Raw genomic sequence first — 19,219 nt, 5'->3', positions numbered from 1 at the left:
TTGGCTGGTCCTGGACTTATTTCCTGGCATAATTTACATATTACTATTTAACTATTTATGGTTTTATTACTATTTAATTATTTATGGTGCAACTGTAACGAAAACCAATTTCCCCTGGGATCAATAAAGTATGACTATGACTATATTATGCTGGCCAATAATCTTTACCTTCCCTTGTCCAAATATCCATTAATACATCTAACTCATGACACTAATTTATAAAATAAGGAACTGAAATCTTGGTTCTTTCTATGAAAAATACTAAAATGTAGAATATCACGTGGAATTTAATGTGGAATATCAGATGAATGAAATTAGGTGCAAACAAATGAAGAGAATACATTTTTTGCAAAAATGGGTCAACTATTCCATTTATAATTTCTCTGCCTCACAAATTAATATCGCCATTTATCTTAGATGCACAAAAATATAGAAAGTTTAAAGATTTTGAAAGATTAGCTCTATTATCTCAGGGACCAGGATCTCACCTCCTCCATCCTGATCAAAAAGGCGCAACAGTGCCTTTATTTCCCGCGGAGCATCAAGAAACTCACCTCTGTCCCAGGATACTGACAGACTTTTACCGCTGTACCATTGAGAGCATACTCACCAACTGCATCTCAGTGTGGTGTGGCAATTGTGGGTGGTGAAAACTGCCCAGCGGATTATCGGCACTCAATTGCCCACCATTGGGAACATCTACCATAAACGCTGCCTGGCAGGGCGAAAAGCATTATCAGGGATGCATCTCACCCTAACCATGGACTTTTTACTCTCCTCCCATCCAGTAGGTGCTACAGGAGCCTCCGCTCCCGCACCAGCAGGCACAGGAAGAGCTTTTTCCCTGAGGCTGTGACACTGTTGAACCTCTCATCACAGCGCTAAGCAGTATTGCACCCATATTGTACTGTCTCAGTATTTTTATATTTGTGTGCTGTAACACTTTTTTTATTTGCAGTTATTTTGTAAATAACACTATTCTTTGCATTTCTGGTCAGAAGCTAAATGCATTTCATTGGCTTTGTATCTGTACTCGGCACAATGACAATAAAGTTGAATCTAATCTAATCTATTTGTCAATGAATATTGAAACATCAAAATAAACAGTGAAACACGTCGCATGTGTCAAATCAGATTAGTGAGGATTGTACTGGCCAGCTTGCAAGTGTCCATGAGACTATAAGACATGGGAGCAGAATTAGGCCACTTCATCATGGATGATCCCGGATCCCACTCAACCCCATACACCTGCCTTCTCGCCATATCCTTTGATACCCTGACCCATCAGGAAACGATCAACTTCCACCTTAAATGTATGCATGGACTTGGCCTTCACCACATTCTGTGGCAGTACATTCCTTAGATTTACTACGCTTTGGTTACAATAATTCCTCCTTATCTCTGTTCTAAAGGGTTGCCCTTCAATTTTGAGGCTGTGCCCTCTAGTTCTGGATACCTTCACCATAGGAAACATCCCCTCCACATCCACCCTATCTAGTTCTTTCAACATTCTGTAGGTTTCAAAGAGATTCCCTTGCATTTTTCTAAATTCAAGTGAGTACAGGCCCCAAGTGTCACCACATTTAAAGCAGCAAAACAGCATGTCCACAACTCATTAGCTCTAACAATACATCGTTGGAATGTGAGAGTAAACTGGAACACCAGCACCGTCATGGGGAGAACACACAAACTCCTTACAGACAGTGGTGGGAATTGAACCCTGATCAGTGTCCATCCTGCCCAAAGATTAATAAATGTCCCACATGTTGGGTCTTGGATGACGTAAGACACAATGATATAGGGTAGTGATGATAGAGAGATGATCAATACACTTCCTTCATTGAGTATGAAGATTGGACAAAAGGACAAACACAGATATCTTAATGGAGTCAAATAATTAAAAGTGTTGTTGCACAGTCTAGGAAATTAGATCCCAAAACTAATATTGATATTTGGGGTATGGGGTAAAACAGTTACCCCTTCCACTTGGTGCTTTAATGTCAAATCACACTACTGGGTAACTAGATTGATTACAAAGATAATACTTACCAATTGGGGAGAATTTTTTCCTATACGTAAACCACAACCTTGACTTGATATCGGACAGGAGTTCAGATCTTTCTATGAGAAGAAACATAAACAGGAGACATTGAGGAGCCAGCAACATACATGTCTGTTTATAATGTTACAGAAATACTGTTAAATTACATTTGACAAGATGAAGTTACACACAAGTGCACTAAGTAGTATCAGCAGATTACATTTAAGAAAATCAGGACTATACTCTCTAGAATTTGAGTAATGAGAAAAGATCTCATGGAAACATAGAAAATTGTTACGGGTTTCTCAAGGTAGATGCAGGCAGGTATGATGTTTTCCCGGCTGAAGTCTAGGTCACAGTCTCCAGATAAGGGATTAGTTATTCACATCAGAATATATTTAAGCAAGAGATTGACAGATTTTATGAGAATCAGAAGCTAACATGTTAGGACAGGAAAGTAGCACTTAAGTAAAAGATCACACAAGTTTTTAAGAGTCAAGCAGCCAACTCACATTCCTATTTCTAATGTTTTTAAGTACTTTTGTTCTTATTGTACACTACAGAATTAGTACAATCTTCATATTTGTTCCACCTAATGAGCCATATACACTTCTACATTCAGTTTAATCAAAACAGTCATCAGACTGAAACATAACTGTTTTCCCCTCCACAGATGCTTCCCGACTTGCCGATCATTTGAACTTCCTCTATATTTATTTCAGATTTCAAAAACTTGAACTATCTGAATGCCTTGAGAGGACTATAATATATTTGTTTTAACCAACTTACCTGTTTTCAGGTGATATTTTTTCCCCAGAATCCATATAGGCTCTTCAGTATCTGGAAAGTCCTCAAGTAGCTCAGAAAAGCCAGGTATCTGGTTCTCACACTTAGCCAAAACTGTAGTGATAGTAAACAAACAGCCCAGTCAATAGCTATTCTTCACAAACAAAATGAGCTTCTGACAAACCATTCAAAACTACCAACAATATTCTTACCCAGTAAATCAAGAAATTTAGAATATAGAGTACTGTGCAAATATCTCAGCCAGCTACAGTGCATAAGACTTTTGCACAGTACTGTATTTATCAACACGGAGCAGAGGGCAAGTCTGTAAATCTGGCAGGAGCAAAAGATGTTGGGAATGATGAGGGTGGGGCACCTTGGGAGGTGTGTCCCAGGTGGCAGAGAAGGAGTACCAGGGGTGGCAGCACAAGTGCAGACACACCTAGCCCTGAGACACGAGGCAAAGTCATTTGAATCCAAACAATTGGTTTGTTGCTCATTACAGAATGCCCCTCTGGTACTTCCCACTTCCTCCCCTCTCCCTTCCTCTTTTCCCAACCATGATTTCCCCTCTCCCTGTCCCTTTACCACTCTCAGTCCACAATAGAGACCCATATCAGAACTGGGTTTATCATCACTCACGTGTCCTGAAAGTTGTTGTTGTTTTTTTGAGGCAGAAATATAGTGCAATACATAAAATTACTACAGTACTGTGCAAAAGTCTTAGGCACCATATATACCCAAGACTTCAGAATCAGAATCAGAATCAGGTTTATTATCACTGGCATGTGTCATGAAATTTGTTAACTTAGCAGCAGCAGTTCAATGCAATACATAATATAGAATAAATAAATAAATAAAATTACAGTATACATATACTGAACATACATTTAAAAAGCGAGGCAGTGATCACTGTTTCAATGTCCATTTAGTAATCAGATGGCAGAGGGGAGAATCTGTTCCTGAATCACTGAGTGTGTGCCTTCAGGCTTCTGCACCTCCTACCTGATGGTAACCGTGAGAAAAGGGCAGGTCCTGGGTGCTGGATGTCCTTAATAATGAATGCTGCCTTTCTGAATCTTTTACACAGTACTATATCTGACATTAGTAAAGTGACAATAGCACCACTGAATCAACATAAGAAACAAGCAGAGTTCACAAATATGCTTCAGGACAGAAAACCTGCATTCTTACTAGTTGTTTCTTTAAACTAACCTCTGAAATAGCTTAGCAAGCTTCTCAGCTACACCAAACCTTTTGACACCATGATGAGAAGAGAGCTAATATGATTTTCTTAAGGAGCCAGGGACAGACAATAAATATTAGCATTGCCAAGTATTTCAAATAAATTTACCTTTGGAAAACCTAATCAACAATGATCAAGCTTTTTCACTCTTTTGTCATTTGTCTCTCTTGCCTCAGTGGCAGAATCTAGTGGTGTACTGAAAAAGTGAAAAAATATTTAACTTTTGATTAAGTATTCCTGGTTGTCACAAATATGTCTCTATCCTCAGGGAAGTCCATACAACAACTTCGATGATGAAAGCAGATGTGACTGTACAATGACCAAAAGCAACCTTCTCTATAATCAGGGTTCATACCCTGATTTCCACTGACAGAAATTTTGAGTGGAGGCTAAGGCAACGAGATAAATCATGGCACCATCTCCTGAGATCATTTCACCAAAGAGCACATTGAGGCTTCTTTCTCCACAAAGCTCACTTCATTTATTCCCTAATTCAATTAGCCCCAATTTTCATTGGCTATTCCCACTCAAGAGTTCCTTAAGACCCACTTAACTACTTTGTAAGTAGAAAAAAATAAATGTAACACCAGAACTTTTCTCTCTGCTATGGTGTCAATGAGCACCTTATTGCCCAATGCTGTAGTAACATATTGCAAATAGATTCATCCTTATATGTTGAAACTTATTGGCAGGAATGTGGCACTGGAACAGCTGTGCTTAATCCTCACAAACTGTCAAAAGGATCAACCAAGCCACCAAGAATCGACCAGGAGGATGTTATTACTATTTGGATCCAAATCACGTTACTTAAGTACGTGTCATAGTGAAAGACAAGCTCTCCTTAAATTTGCATCTCACTTATGATGCTAATATTGCACGCCCCACTTAACGTTGACCGATCAAGCTTTGTGACGAGAAGTATAAACAAACAAAGCACAAAAGAAAGTTGAACAGATGCCGTGCGGTAAGGAGCGGCTCCTTTCAACGATTCTACGATCCAATTAACTTCAACCGTAAAAAAAGATGTAATATGGATTCTTTTGCGTTCAAGTCAATAATTAACTGATGACATGAATGACCAACTCACATGAAATATCACAACAGTTACCAGAATCTCAGGAACTAGGAGCATCACGACATTTATGTTATGAAATAAACAGAAGTGAAGTTACACTCTCGATTTCATTTACAATTTACACAACGACATTTTCAAACAGCACGGACTCAACGCAAAAGCACGGCGCACTAGCTAGAGGCCGGCTTACTTTCAGACCGCACATTAGAGTTTACTGACAACACCAAGACATTACCTGCCTCCATACTCAGCTTTGTCAGTGTCATCATAAAGCATCAGAAGGGCGCGCCTGCGCAAATCGCGCAGTGCCTTCTGGCTCGTGTAGTCCAGTTCTTACTTTCCCCTTTGTTCGCTTCGTGAAATTTTAAACTACAGTTCCCAGAGTGCTTAGGCAGACAGTGACGTCCTACCCGGTGTGAGCTGGCGTCGTCCGAAACCCTGCCTCCGTTGCTAGGGCTCAAAATTAGAAACACACAGAAATGGCAGGTGCCTTAAGATACATTGGTCAATTCGAATCGCAGCTCCGGAAGTTTGGAAAGCTGTGGGCGATTCTATGCACGAATCGTTAAGGCCGAGCCGGGCTGTGTTTTTCTTCAATCCGATTGGTCGATGGAGGTCAGCCTACCATGAACGACAAGAGATTGCGATGACATAACTAAGTATTTGATTGACAGATAAAGAGGGCGTGGTCAGGCCCGCTGGAAATATGAACCAATCAGAACATCTGACTTATTAGGCTGCCGACGAAGGAAGGGCCAATCCCAGCCGGTTGCTAAGGGAGTGATTCAGCAGCATGGACGGTACTGTGTCCAATGTGGAGATCTGCAACTTGGCTTATTCAGGGGATCTGGAGAACCTCAAGGCCCTTATTTTATCAAACAAGAGTCTAGCTACAAAAACTGATCAAGTAAGCAAAGCCACTTCACTCTTCCTTTGTCCACAGTTAGGAGCAAGAATTCCTCATGAAGGTGTATCACTTTTGGCCTAAATGTTTAATCTTGGGTATGCTTCACAATTGACTTCAGTAACATTTACTGCAGCATGTACGTATTGTTGAAATACTAGGAGTAGTTTCGTGATTTGGAGTAATAGAGTGTTTTGAGTTGAGCAACATCTTTGCTTTGTTTCAATTGATGATGTTCATTGAGACTCTTTGGGCTCCACTGGTTGCCTGTGCAATGAAGTAGACGGCCACTTTATTGGCATATTTCGTCGATGAGTTCGTCGCCATATGCAAGTGTGCAGAGATGGATCCAGTGGGCAAATGTTCATGAAAATCATTGGCAGTGGAAAAAGTTGTGCTAAAAGTGCTATCAACAGTGGTAGTACTGTATCCAGATCAATGGCATCAGTTTAGGCACAAGACGCCAAAGATCCTATGCTGCAACTAGATGCAGTTTTGCTTATCGGGCTTTTTAAGCAGTGTGCTGGATTTCTGTGTTCAAGTTCCTGAATATAATAATTGTAACCATGTTCTTGGTCAAGTCATTTTTAGCAATGTATTGAAAGCAAAATAATGGATAAAAGTTTACAGATGATTCAGTGACTGTCAACATACTGTGTATACTGTCCAGCAGCTCTTCATCAAGAGCACATTGACGATGTGGTATAATTTGGGAGAATCAGAATCTGGTTTCATATCACTGGCATATCTCTTGACATTTGTTTTACGGCAGCAGTACATAATTTAAAAAAACATTAAATTACAATAAGAAATACAATATGTTATATTTAATAAAAGTAAATGAGTAGTGCAAAAAGAGATAGGGAATAGTGAGGTAGTGTACTTGGGTTCACTGTCCATTCAGAACTCTGATGGGTGCGAGGGTGGGGAAGAACTGTCTCTAAAATACTGAGTGTATGCCTTCACACTCCTGCACCTCCTCCCTGATGCGAAAAGGGCAGGTCCTGGATGACGAGAGTCCTTAATGATGGATGCTGCCTTTTTGAGTCATCACCTGTTGGGAGCAGGCTTGCAACTTCCTGCAGCTATTTCCAATACTGTGCAGTGACCCCTCTCTATCAGACGACGAGGCAACCACTTAGGAGCCTCTCCGCAGACCATCTGCAGAAATTTGCTAGTCTTTAGTGACATACCAAATCTCTTCAAGCTCCTAATGAACTATCGTCTCTGGCATTCCTTCTTTGTAATTGCATCAGTATGCTGGGCCCAGGATAGATCTTCAGAAATGCAGACTGAGGAACCTGAAACTGCTCAGCCTTTCCACTGCTGATCCCTCGATGAGGACTGGTGGGTGTTCCCTCGACTTCAACTCCCTGAAGTCCAGCATGGCCCTTCGCATCCTCCTTGTAATGATGAAACCGGAATTGAAAGCGAGACTCCAGATGTGGATTATCGGTAAACTTCTAAATTAGAAGGGATGTGAATTCTTCAGCTCTGTCTTTAGCATTTGCCTGCAGGGCTTGGCTGTTGTTGAGAATGGGGATGACTCTTCCCAATAAATGTGTGCTGCTGTTAGTGAATGGATCATTCAATCTGTTTCTCTGGCTTTAGTTTTGGATGATATATCACCGCTCACATTGAGACCAGTTTGGAAAATTCTTCTAAGACAGAAGCAATCATCTCATGTTCCCCAGCAGTGCCTGTGGAACAAATAGCTTACTATAATGAATGCAAAAGGAAATCCTATTGTTCTGGATGCATCCTCTTCTAAAATATTGGTTTCTTTTAAATATTATTAATGTAAGATACCAAGTTTGTTTTATAGAATAAGATGTACTAGATGCCAAATCTGTATCCAAATACACGTGAGGCTGCTTACTAAGTTAAGAGCCTGTGGTATTACAGGAAAATTACTAACGTGGGTTGAGCATTGGCTGATTGGTGGGAGGCAGCGAGTCAGGATTAAAGGATCCTTGTCTGGTTGGCTGCTGGTGACTAGTGGTGTTCCACAGGGTTGATATTGGGACCGCTTCTTTTTATACTGTATATTAATGATTTTATTTGATGCGATAGATGGTTTTGTAGCCAAGTTTTCAGATAATACGAAGATTGGTGGAGGAGCGGGTAGTGTTGAGGAAACAGGTAGGCTGCAGAAGGAATTAGACAGATTAGGAGAATGGGAAAGAGAGAGGCAAATGAAATACAATGTTGGAAAATGCATGGTCATGCACTTTGGTCGAGTGGTCGGTGAGTTGGGCCGGCTCCCCCACCGGACTTAGTCTGGTGAGGAGGGTGTGAGGACACTCAGCAGGAACAAGAAAAATAAGACTGACAAAGGGTGGATGAGCTCCTTGTGAGCCAACGGCCATTTTCCGTGGAAGAGATTAAAGCCTCACCACGTATCTATGAATCATATGCTATGCACCTAGTTAGAAGAGACATGATGAACTTGGGCACTGCACCGTGTGCCCGGACCTGCCCAAGGCCTCTGCCTAAGGAACGGCCGAGCTCGAAGAAGCGGCCACGGCTGGAGGCCGACACGGCCTCGGGCTCGAGTTTGGCGGGGCGATGACAGGTGGCGCCAAGTTGGCCAGCGAGAACAAACTGGAGGAGAGGCTGTACTTGGTGCTGTCGCAAGATTGAGGAAGATGGAGGTGCATAGCTGCCAACCCCGGATTCAGGACGGCACCCACTGACTGACTGAGAAGAAATAAATGTGCAGACTATTTTCTAAATGAGGAAGAAATCCAAAAATCTGAGATGTAAAGGGACTTGGGAAACCACACCTTGAGTATTATGAACAGTTTTGGACTCCTCATCTAAGAAAAGTTGTGCTGGTATTGGAAAGGGTCTAGAGGCAGTTCAAAAGGATGATTCTGGGAATGCAAGGGTAATCATACAAGGAATGTTTGATGGCTCTGGGTCTGTATTCAGTGGAATTTAGAAGGATTGCGGGGGGGGGCGTGGAATCTCATTGAAACCTTTCAAATGTTAAAAAGCCTAGGCAGAATAGATGTGGAAAGGATGTTTCCCATGGTGGGGGAGTCTAGGACAAGAGGGCACACGCTCTGAGGAATTATATGCAGAATTAAAAGGACTAAAACCTGACTGACTTGTTTCGACTGACTGTGAGAATAATGTTCGAGATAAATAATGAACAAAGTGCCTGTGCATGAGAAAGCTGCTAAGGATGCCTAGCAACAATCAGAGTATGCATGTGATAACGAATGTTTAACAAGCAGCCCCAGACAGTACTCGGGGCTCACTTGATTGCAGATTTTCCTAGGCTCTATGACTGGGGTCTCTGTAGTTCAAATGAGTGACACAAGCTTGCTAATAACACTGGACAACAAATATTTTGCTTCCTGAATACCTTTAGATGTATCTTATGAATTTTGGGCTACTGATCATGAAAATCACCATGAAGTTTCCCTATCACTCACCATTTTTTAAATAAACTTTTGCTTATTATTTCAATTCATAATTCAAGTCAATTAAAATGTTGCCTACAATATAAGCTGGAAAGTTTCCTATCTTGTCCAGGCATGCTTGGGTATGCTTAAGCAGCACAGCTGCTGCATGGCAGGACAGGTTTTAATAATAATTATTGGGTTCAGGACTGTAAGGATGGAATTTGCTATCACCAGGCACAAACATTTTTATGAAGGATTTTGATATTTGAGACAGATGCTTCCCAGAATAACTGATGCCAAGATTAAGGAAAGCACTTTTGTTGGTCCACAAATCACAGTGACAGGGAATTTGAAGAATTTCTAGTGGGACCAGAGAAAATCACTTGGAAGGCATTCAAGGAAGTTGTTGAAATTTTTCTTGGCATCTACAGAGCACCGAACTACATGCAGCTGGTTGAAAGCATGCTTCAAGCATATAAAACCATGAAATGCAACATGTCACAAAAGATTCATTTTCTGCATTCCCATTTAGACTTCTTCCCTGCAAAGCTTGGTGCTGTTAGTGATGAGCATGGTGAAAGGTTTCAGCAGAACACACTGCGGTCATGAAGAAAAGATACCAGGGCAACTGGAATCCATCAATGCTGGTGAATTATTGTTGGACACTTAAGCGAAAAGCCTCAGACACTGAGCACAAATGAAAGTCATTAACAAAATATTTTTAACTTAGTTGAACTATTGCAAAGCATCAGCACCATTATGCAATTAAATACATCATTCAGGTCCACAATCCCTTGTCCGAAATCCTTGGGGCCAGTTGCATTTCGGAATTCAGAATTTTTCGGATTTCAGAATCTCCCCCCCCCCCCGCCCCGCCCCAATACCAAAAAACACGTATGCTCAAGTCCCTTATTTAACCTATCTCAGTGTGGTGGACTTTTAAGACCCAGCGGCGCACCAAACCTACACACATCCTCCCGTATACTTTAAATCATCTCTAGATTACTTATAATACCTAATACAATGTAAATGCTATGTAAAAAGTTGTTATGCTGTATTGATTAGGGAATAATGACAAGAAGGAATTTTATTTCCAACAAAAACATTCAATAAAACATAAAAATATACAGCTTCAAACGAACCGAATCAAAGACATGGTAAATGACTTATTGGAATAAATGTAGAAAGTCACTGTTACTGCCACTATAAAACTTCTGTAACTTGTCTTTCTGTTTATTTAAATCATATAGAGTGGTAGTTCCGACACTATTTTCTTCAGTAAAACGCCGCACAGACACACCACGATCAAGCTTCTGCAATAACTCCACTTTCTGCGTTATTGATAGAGAAGATTCCTTCTCCTTTTCTCATTGTTACCCATAAGGGTATCTGTAACTCTTTTTGACATTTTCACAGTGAAATTAAACACAAAGTCAACAGTGAACACAAAATGTCAGCGAACAGCAAATGCACGTGTAACCAGTACAAGCGCTGAGCCACAACTGACGTCTGGCGGCCTCTGCCAGTGCTGCCACGTCACACCTGAGTCACGTCAGCTGTCGGCGAAAAAGCTTTGGTTTTCAGAGCTTTTTGGATTTCAGAATTTAGGATAAAGGAATATGCACCTGTATTCAATAGAAGTTAATTTGTTGTTTCTCCAAATTCCTACGAGATACAAGTAGTCTGAAATTATATTTGTGTTCATCTTCATGCAGTCTATCATAAACAAAAAATAAAAATTCTGAGGAAGCAACATTTTTGAAAAAATTTGTTGTCCAGTGTAAGCAGTATGTAATTTTAAGTAAACTGTGTTTGACAATATTCCCTGGGTCCGAACCTAAAGTCCTCTGGTAGAGAGGCAGACTGACATCTTGGCACAGTAGCAAGCAGGGTCCCAATTGTGGTAGACCTCTTGCTAAAACTGAAGAAGTGGACGAACAGACTGTTGGGGTGAACCAGAGATGAACAGGCCCACAAGGTAAGCTTTAACCTTGGTTCCCCTCTGCTCTCTGACAACAGTGATTGTTCCCTCATTTTGGCGGGGAAAATCCACTGACAGGACCTAAGGGGAATAAAGAGGAGACGGGTGGTTCGAGTCCCTCAGAATAACTGAAGTTTTGAGTCTTCCAGAAAGTCAAGACTGGTGGTTGGAGTACCCTGGAATAATGAGAAGTTCGAGTCTTCTTGTCTAAACGTTTGGGAAAAGACAATTTGATTTAAATTTAATACATCAGGAGGAACAGGGAAAGAGTATGGTTACCTGATTGGCCTATGGTGTCAAGTGGCAGAAATAAAAGAAGACATAAATTAAATTGTTGGACCGATAACGCTAAGCGAAGAGGGATAGATGTACATGACAAAAGAGGCAATCCTAGGAGATGGCAAGATTTGAGAGTGATTTGTGAAGAATGGGATAAGGGACAAAAACAGACAAAGGAGATGGGGAAAGAAATTGTATCAGAGACAAAACATACTGACCATGTAAGAATGAATAAAGGGAAACGGAAAATAAAAATAATTCTGTGCTATCCAGACATACCAACCAGTTTTCCCCAAATGATACTGATGATGATTGGGAATGGGTAAGGCGACCTCATAATCCCGCCGTACTACGCACAACTGCGTTGGCGCCTATTTTACCATGGTCAGGTTCCCCACCCCCATAAGGCTCTCGCCCTGGTGCCTCAGTCGCCAACTCGACAGTCATTACATCACCACCAACCGATGTAGTTCCTCCAGAACGGTTGGGAAGTCCAGTACCCGTTTCTGCCCGCACACGCAGTCAGACTGGACTTGTCCCGGACTGGACCCCTGACAAGGTCCATTGGTCTTATTGGGACGAGCACCTACTATGTAAATCCATAAGCCCTGGACCCCTTCCAAACTCTGGTATACTGAATGAACAAAAATGTCAACCTCCAAGGGTTCTGTAATTATTTAAGAACTGTTCTGACTATTTATTCCGCTAACTCCAGAGATCTGTTCCCTCTGGCTATGGCCGCCCTTACTCCTACTGATCAGACACAATTCACCACTCGGCTCCGACATGGCAACTATGACCTGTTAATCGTGACTGGGCAAACAGAATGGCAGATGATTGAAAATATATTGGACACCTTGTCCCATGTTCTGACCCCCTCCATAGATGTAACTAAGATCTTAGAGTGTAAATCCAGGAAAGGTGAGATCCCTGATGATTTCCTAGAACGCTTCAATGCCGTTCATTCTGCACGATCGGGAGATCTACTGTACGCAGCAGGAAACCAGCCCCACAGTACTGTGCTGTCCTGCTCCAAGCCCTGCCCAGCAAGGTGGCCGACAGGGTTAAAGTCAACAATATGAAATGGTCAGAATCCACTCAAGCTTCAGAAAGCCGTTTAAAATTAGTTTCACAAAGGCAAGGTATATCTAGGAAAGCTATAAATCAGATAAAGACATTTTTTATTTATCATTGTAGCTGTATTGACAATCTATGGCCTTGTCAGAAAGAAGTGTCATAGTTCAGTCTTTCAAAGCAAACCACAAAGGCCATCTAAAGGGAAAAAGTTCATTTAAATTTTAGTACACAACATTTCAGAGCAATCTTCCATATTTTAATATTTCTTGTGAGGAAAGGTTGATTTTTAATTTTGTCCAATTCTGAACAAATATAAGGACACTACATTATACTTTTTAAAAAAAGCTAGCATGTTAGTTTGTCAGAAAAAAAGATTTGTTCGTTTTTTAAAAGGTTTTGTTATCAAGTATGGCACCAATGTAGTACAGATGTTAATAGACCAGAAGGTGCCAGATTTAGCCCCTGACCTGTGCTAATTAACCCCCATTGTTAATGCACTACACAGACTCGGATGCGTAAATTCCTGGGCCTTGTCAATTTCTGCCGCACTTGGATTCCCGATGTTGCCCTGTTCACCAAATCCCTCACTCCTTATTCCTCACCCAAATGTGAGACTCCCTTTTAACTCTCAGAGCAGGCCCCACAAGATTTTACTTCCCTCCAGCAAGCCCTGATGTTGCACCTCTCCTTGGGCCAGTCCCTATACGATCGCCATTTTGCACTCTGTGTGACAGTCAAGGAGTTTTGTGCCACTGCTGTCCTCTCCCAGACCCATGGGGATTGACAACGACCTGTTGCCTACTTCTCCAAGAAACTCTTATCCCGTAGCTTTTGGCTTACCTCCCTGTACTCAAATTTTCCCTCCAGTATGTGATATGGTTCTGGCCACAACTAACATTACAACTAACGTAGTTGTCCTGATGAACATCCGCCAAACTCAAGGCCTTATGCAGGCCCGCCACAGTAGATATGAGGTCCTTCTCCTACAGAACCCCCTTCTCCATTTTTTCCCCTGTTCTACTCTGAACCCTGCCACCTTTTTAGAATGCCCATCTGAGCTTCTAGATTCACCACCCCATGATTGTGCAACAATAAATCAGCAATTGACAGAAGCCTGACCTGACATGACTGACGTCCCCCTCACTAACCTGGATTTAGTCTCCTATCTTGATGGAAGCTCCTTTATAGTCAACAAAGGCCACCGCTGTGCAGTTGTTTCTGACATAGAAACTGTGGAGTCCGCTTCCTTTCTTTCTCCACACTCGGTGCAGCAAGCTGAACTCTTTGCACTCACTAGAGCATGCATCATAGCCACTGGAAAATCTGCCAATATTTTTACAGACTCTAGATATGCCTTTGGAGTCACTCATGACTTTGGCCAACTTTGGAAAGCTCGGGGTTACATCACTTCCTCTGGTATGCCCATCATTGACAACCTTTTGTTCACCATCTGTCTTCCTTCACAATTGGCCATTATTAAATGCTCTGCGCACCCTAAAGGTACGACTGAGACTGACCGTGGAAACAACAGAACTGACTCAGCTGCAAAACAAGCTGCCTTTACCGGAGCACTAATTGTTCCCCAAATGATGAATCGCCAGGGAAAAACTGAATCCTCCGTCTCCGAATCATAGGGTACGCCTGGAATTGAGGATGTGCGTGTTTTACCGAGGGACGCCTCTGAAAAAGAGAAAGCCACCTGGGAATCGGCTGGATGTTTTTGCTAACTGACCGAGGACCTCTGGCTTACTCCTGCCCTTCATGTCTGCGTCCCTGAAACTATACTGGGTTATATTGTAGATTTTCTACTTGCCAATACTCACCTTGGCAAGGAAGGAATGGTGAGGCAGTGTTTGGACTCCTAGTGGAACCCAGATCTGGTGAAAGTAGCAGGGAATGTTGCCAGACAGTGTCTGATATGCCAAGAACATAATCCAGGAAAAGGCACCCCATGCCCAAAAGGATATACCCCGTTGCCAAGAGACCCTTTCTGCCAACTACAACTCGATTTTATCGAATTACCGCGTGTGCACTGGTATAAGTATCGTCTTGTAATTCTTGATGTTTTTAGTAGATGGATTGAAGCATATCCCAACAAAGCCAATACTGTGGTGTTTATTTTGTTGAAAGAAATCATTCCCAGATTCGGGGTACCAGAGCAAGTTTTATCTGACAATGGCCCTCATTTTGTGGATGAGATTAATATCCAATTATGCCAGGCTCTGGGGATTAAACAGACATTCCATTGCCCCCATAGACCGCAGGCCACCAGCCTGATTGAAAGGGGTAATGGGACGCTGAAAAACAAGTTGGCTAAATTAGAACAAGAAACCAATCAAATTGGCTCAAAGTGCTATTGATAGTCTTGTTCCAGAAGAGAACTCGTTATCAGACCAAACATGGTCTGTCAAAATAGTACATGGCAGACCGTTATGAACCCCCTGGAAGGCTGCCTTGCTGACCCCAAAATTACCGGAGATGAATGGAATTATAGGGTATATCCTGGCACTAACCAAATCTCTCCAGGTCTTGCATTCACTGGTGAAGGATGCCCACCAGGAAGGAGGGAAACTGGAAAGTGAACATCGAGTTCGCCCGGGACACCTTGTTCTCGTAAAGAACCATCTTAGAAAGATGCTTGAGCCTTGCTTGAAAGGACCCTACCAAGTGTTACTAACCACTGCGATGGCAGTCAAACTCCAAGGACTTCCAAAATGGACATAGCTAGGACACGTCAAACGTGTGCATTCATGACTAAGCTATTACTGTTTATGCTTGTAATCTTAAACACTTGTATTGTAATAACCAAGCCAAACCCCTTCCTGTCATTTTGCTATAGTTATGCTGGGAAAACTAACTCATCTGGCTGCTGGGTGTGTGCAACGATTCCTCCCTATGGGAAGATAGGGGTCCCCCTAATAGCCATTCCACTGAACAGCAGCAAGCAATGATCTGTCTGTGCCTTTTCTAATGACACTCATACTAGTGAGGTGCAAAGTTGCACCAGTGATGCGATTGGAGACTGTGGGTGCCACTGCTTTGATGGTTGGTATATTCCTTCCCTCCCTGGAAAAAGCCATCCGATGGGGAAGTGATAATGGCCCTCCACCATTGTCAGATCTGACCAACTAGTGAATACTATCTGCTACTGTCATTTCAAAGGTAAAGGGGCCTTACTTTCTGGGCAATAGCATTTGTGCTATTTATACAATGGCTGAACCACTGCGCCCCCTGAATGGAACTCAATGGGTTTGTGGAGAAAGGTCCTGCTTGTGGCTCCCAGGAGAGAGCAGAAACTGGATGGGATGCTGCTTCCTGGCTTACGTTGTACCCCACATGCGAACGCTGAAAGCCCTGGACCAGCACCCTTCCCTCCTACAACAAAAGCGAGGAATCTCACAACTGGAGCGCTTGTGGATGATAGCTTTCCCCTTCTACAGAGCGGCCCGCAATTCAAGGGAAATCATCAACCTGGCCGCAGTTTTGGAGGAGATGGCCAATAGTACCACTAAGGCTATGGATAGCATCAAGGATCAAATGAGGGCCATCACCGCTGAAATGATGGCACTGTGACAAACAGTTTTACAGAGCCGAATGGCCCTTGATTTGTTCTGTTCGAAAAAAGAGGTGCATGTGCCTTTATAGGACAAGAATGCTGCACCTACATCCCAGATGAATCAGAGAGCATTACCTCTGTCTCCGTTCACATTCAAAAGGAGGTAAATAAAATCTGGAAAATTGGGGCCGACCTACATGGCTTTAGCTCAAAAGGGGGATGGTGGCCCTTCAGTGACATCTTCGCAGGATGGAGCGGTATACTACTACATTACGCTATCGTCATCACAGGAGTACTCAAACTTATTGCACTTCTGCGATGTTTCTGGCCCCTTGTCAGCCGGTGCTTTTGCCCTACACCCGCAGGGGTATTTATACAAGGAGTCCCCCTAGAAGGAAGGGTTCAGAGAGATCAAGGTGCAAATGATGAGGATGGAGACTACGATGATGCGGAAAGCCCTTTGGCTTATCCCAAGGGTTTCTATGCATCCTTCTTGCACGAATATGAAAATTAAGATGTACAATAACCCCAACATTGATAATCATGGATTGACAAAAGGAGGGAATGGGGAATTGTATGCAGAACTAAAAGGGCTAAAACCTGACTGTCTGTGAGAATAATGCTCGAAGATAACTAATGAACAAAGAAGTGCTTGTGCATGAGAAAGCTGCCAAGGATGCCTAGCAACAATTAGATATGTATGTGATAACGAATGTTTAACAAGCAGCCCCAGACAATCCTTGGGGCTCAATTGATTGCAGATTTTCCCAGGGTCTATGAGCGGGGCTCTGTAGTTCAACTGAATGACGCAAGCTTGCTAATAAACAGTATGTAATTTTGTGTTTGACAATTATTCCGTGGGTCTGAACTGGTAGAGAGGCAGACCGAAGCCTCAGGATAGAGGGGCGTCCATTTAAACAAGGAAGGTGTAGAAGTTTCTTTAGCCAGAGGGTGATGAATCTGTTACCACAGGCAGCCAATGAGGCCAGACCGTTAGGTATATTTAAGGCAGAGATTGATAGGTTCTTGATGGCCAAGCATCAAAGCTTACGGGGAGAAGCCTGGGAATGGGTTGAGGAGGGGAGAAATGGATCAGCCATGATTGAATGGCAGAGCAGACTCAATGGGCCAAATGGTCTAATTCTGCTCCTGTGTCTTATGGTCTGTGGGTGAAGTCTAACCTGATCTACTAACCTATAATGACAGAAATTTCTATCAAATTGGTAAGAAGCACTGTTGATTTCCAGACCTGTCCTGTGAATCCTATATGAGAATAAACATACAGATCACCTTCGTGCTCCCTTTGAGTACCTTGTTTCAGCTACTCTACTTATTCAGCAGGTAAGGCAGATTCTGTAGAGAGAGAGAGAGCCAGCATTAACATTTCAGATCGATGACTTTGTTGTTTCATTAGATCAAATCTAATGAAGTATTACCAACCTCTCACCATGAATATTGTCTGTCATGATAAGCATCTACATCATTTTGCTATTTCAGATATCCAGCACCTGGAATTTTATTTTGCTCCAGCTAATGATACCTTATTTTAAAGTCAGAACTTAGTGATTATCGTTCCAAGTTCAAGGGGAAAGGTTGCTGACTGTCATAGACTCTTAAGGATAGTAGTTATGACCATCTGTCAGGCCAACTTGTATTAAAGTTCAGAGGAGATACAAAGGATTGCCAGCACTGGAATCTAGAGCAACAAACTAACTGCTGGAGGAACTCTGGGTTGGGGTGGAGGGGAGAGAAGTAGGTGAGTTGGTTTCTATCTCTTATACCAATACCAATCTCCTCAGCAACTTTATCCTCTAGTAGATTGTTTTGTTGCTCCCAATATTAAGTTCCTTATTCTATCTAGTATTCTGTTTTGTAATTTCTAATATATTGTTCAACTTGTGTCATGGCTTGGAGTGAACACTTATTTAGTAGTATTAGTGTGAATTATCAGTCCCATCTGAATTTGTTCAAGGCATCTTTCAATAGCTCAAATAATCTTTACTTTTGAAGACAAGATGATGCTGCAGTAGTTATTTTTCTATCTTAATCTTTCTTGGATTAAATATTCCTTTGCTTTGAATATTCAAGATATTTGTCTCTATGCTCCATGTATTCTGCAGACCTTAAAAATTGTCAGCTTTGATTGTGTCAAGAAAATCATTTCACATTATGCTCTTCCTGTGATTCCCACTACACTTATTAGTGTTCTTATTTATTATATAATTGTTCTCCTGATGGTTTTGTGGTATTACTAATACTATTATATTAAACCCCACACAGTACAACTACTTTAATAAATAAAATTTACTATAATAGACACACCAGACATGCTAGGAGTTTTAGCATCCAACTTTACTCCCTGAGCACTGTAGTGCAGTGGTCCCCAACCTCTGGGTCGTGGCCCGGTACTGGTCCGTGGCGCGGAGGTTGGGGGCCACTGTTGTAGTGTATTGCAGTGTCAGTCTTGAGTTTGTGTTTAATTCCAATTTTTTCAATCCTACTTTTTACCAGAAAAGATGATTTTATTTACCCCTTCTTGTTTATTTTATGTTATTTAGAGATATAATGTGGAATAGGCCCTTCCAGCCCTTTAAGCTGCACTGCCCAGCAGCCTGCAACAACCCTGATTTAACACTGGCCTAATTGTGGGACATTTCCAATGATCAGTTAACCTACCTGGTACATCCCTAGACTGTGGGTGGAAACCAAATGTCCCGGAGGAATCCCACACCTTCCATGGGGAGGATATGTGAATTCCTCACAGATGTTGCTGGGATTGTACTTCGAACTCTAATGCTCTGAGCTGTCATAGTCACACTAACCACCATGCTAGTATGGCTGTGGATCCTTCTGTCTATCCT

At 42.1% G+C, this 19,219-nt stretch overlaps 2 protein-coding genes across 2 annotated transcripts in view; one reads left to right on the top strand and one right to left on the bottom strand.

Moving 5' to 3' along the window:
• The window catches only part of atg4a (autophagy related 4A, cysteine peptidase), a 56,952-nt gene extending 51,438 nt beyond the window's left edge, over positions 1–5,514 (bottom strand). Inside the window, exons 1-3 of the mRNA XM_063061052.1 lie at positions 5,384–5,514; positions 2,831–2,941; positions 2,050–2,121 (exon numbers count right to left, since the gene is read on the bottom strand). Of these exons, the coding sequence (XP_062917122.1) occupies positions 2,050–2,121; positions 2,831–2,941; positions 5,384–5,417 (217 nt within the window). The 5' untranslated portion in view covers positions 5,418–5,514. The remainder of the gene's footprint in view (positions 1–2,049; positions 2,122–2,830; positions 2,942–5,383) is intronic.
• A 391-nt stretch (positions 5,515–5,905) lies between these two features.
• psmd10 (proteasome 26S subunit, non-ATPase 10) overlaps positions 5,906–19,219 on the top strand; it is a 38,870-nt gene continuing 25,556 nt past the window's right edge. The window contains exon 1 of the mRNA XM_063061055.1: positions 5,906–6,055. Within this exon, the coding sequence (XP_062917125.1) occupies positions 5,942–6,055 (114 nt within the window). The 5' untranslated portion in view covers positions 5,906–5,941. The remainder of the gene's footprint in view (positions 6,056–19,219) is intronic.

Source organism: Mobula hypostoma, chromosome 10 (genome assembly GCF_963921235.1).
Source record: "Mobula hypostoma chromosome 10, sMobHyp1.1, whole genome shotgun sequence".
NCBI classification, from domain to species: domain Eukaryota; kingdom Metazoa; phylum Chordata; class Chondrichthyes; order Myliobatiformes; family Myliobatidae; genus Mobula; species Mobula hypostoma.
This window is presented reverse-complemented; position numbering and strand designations above follow the sequence as displayed.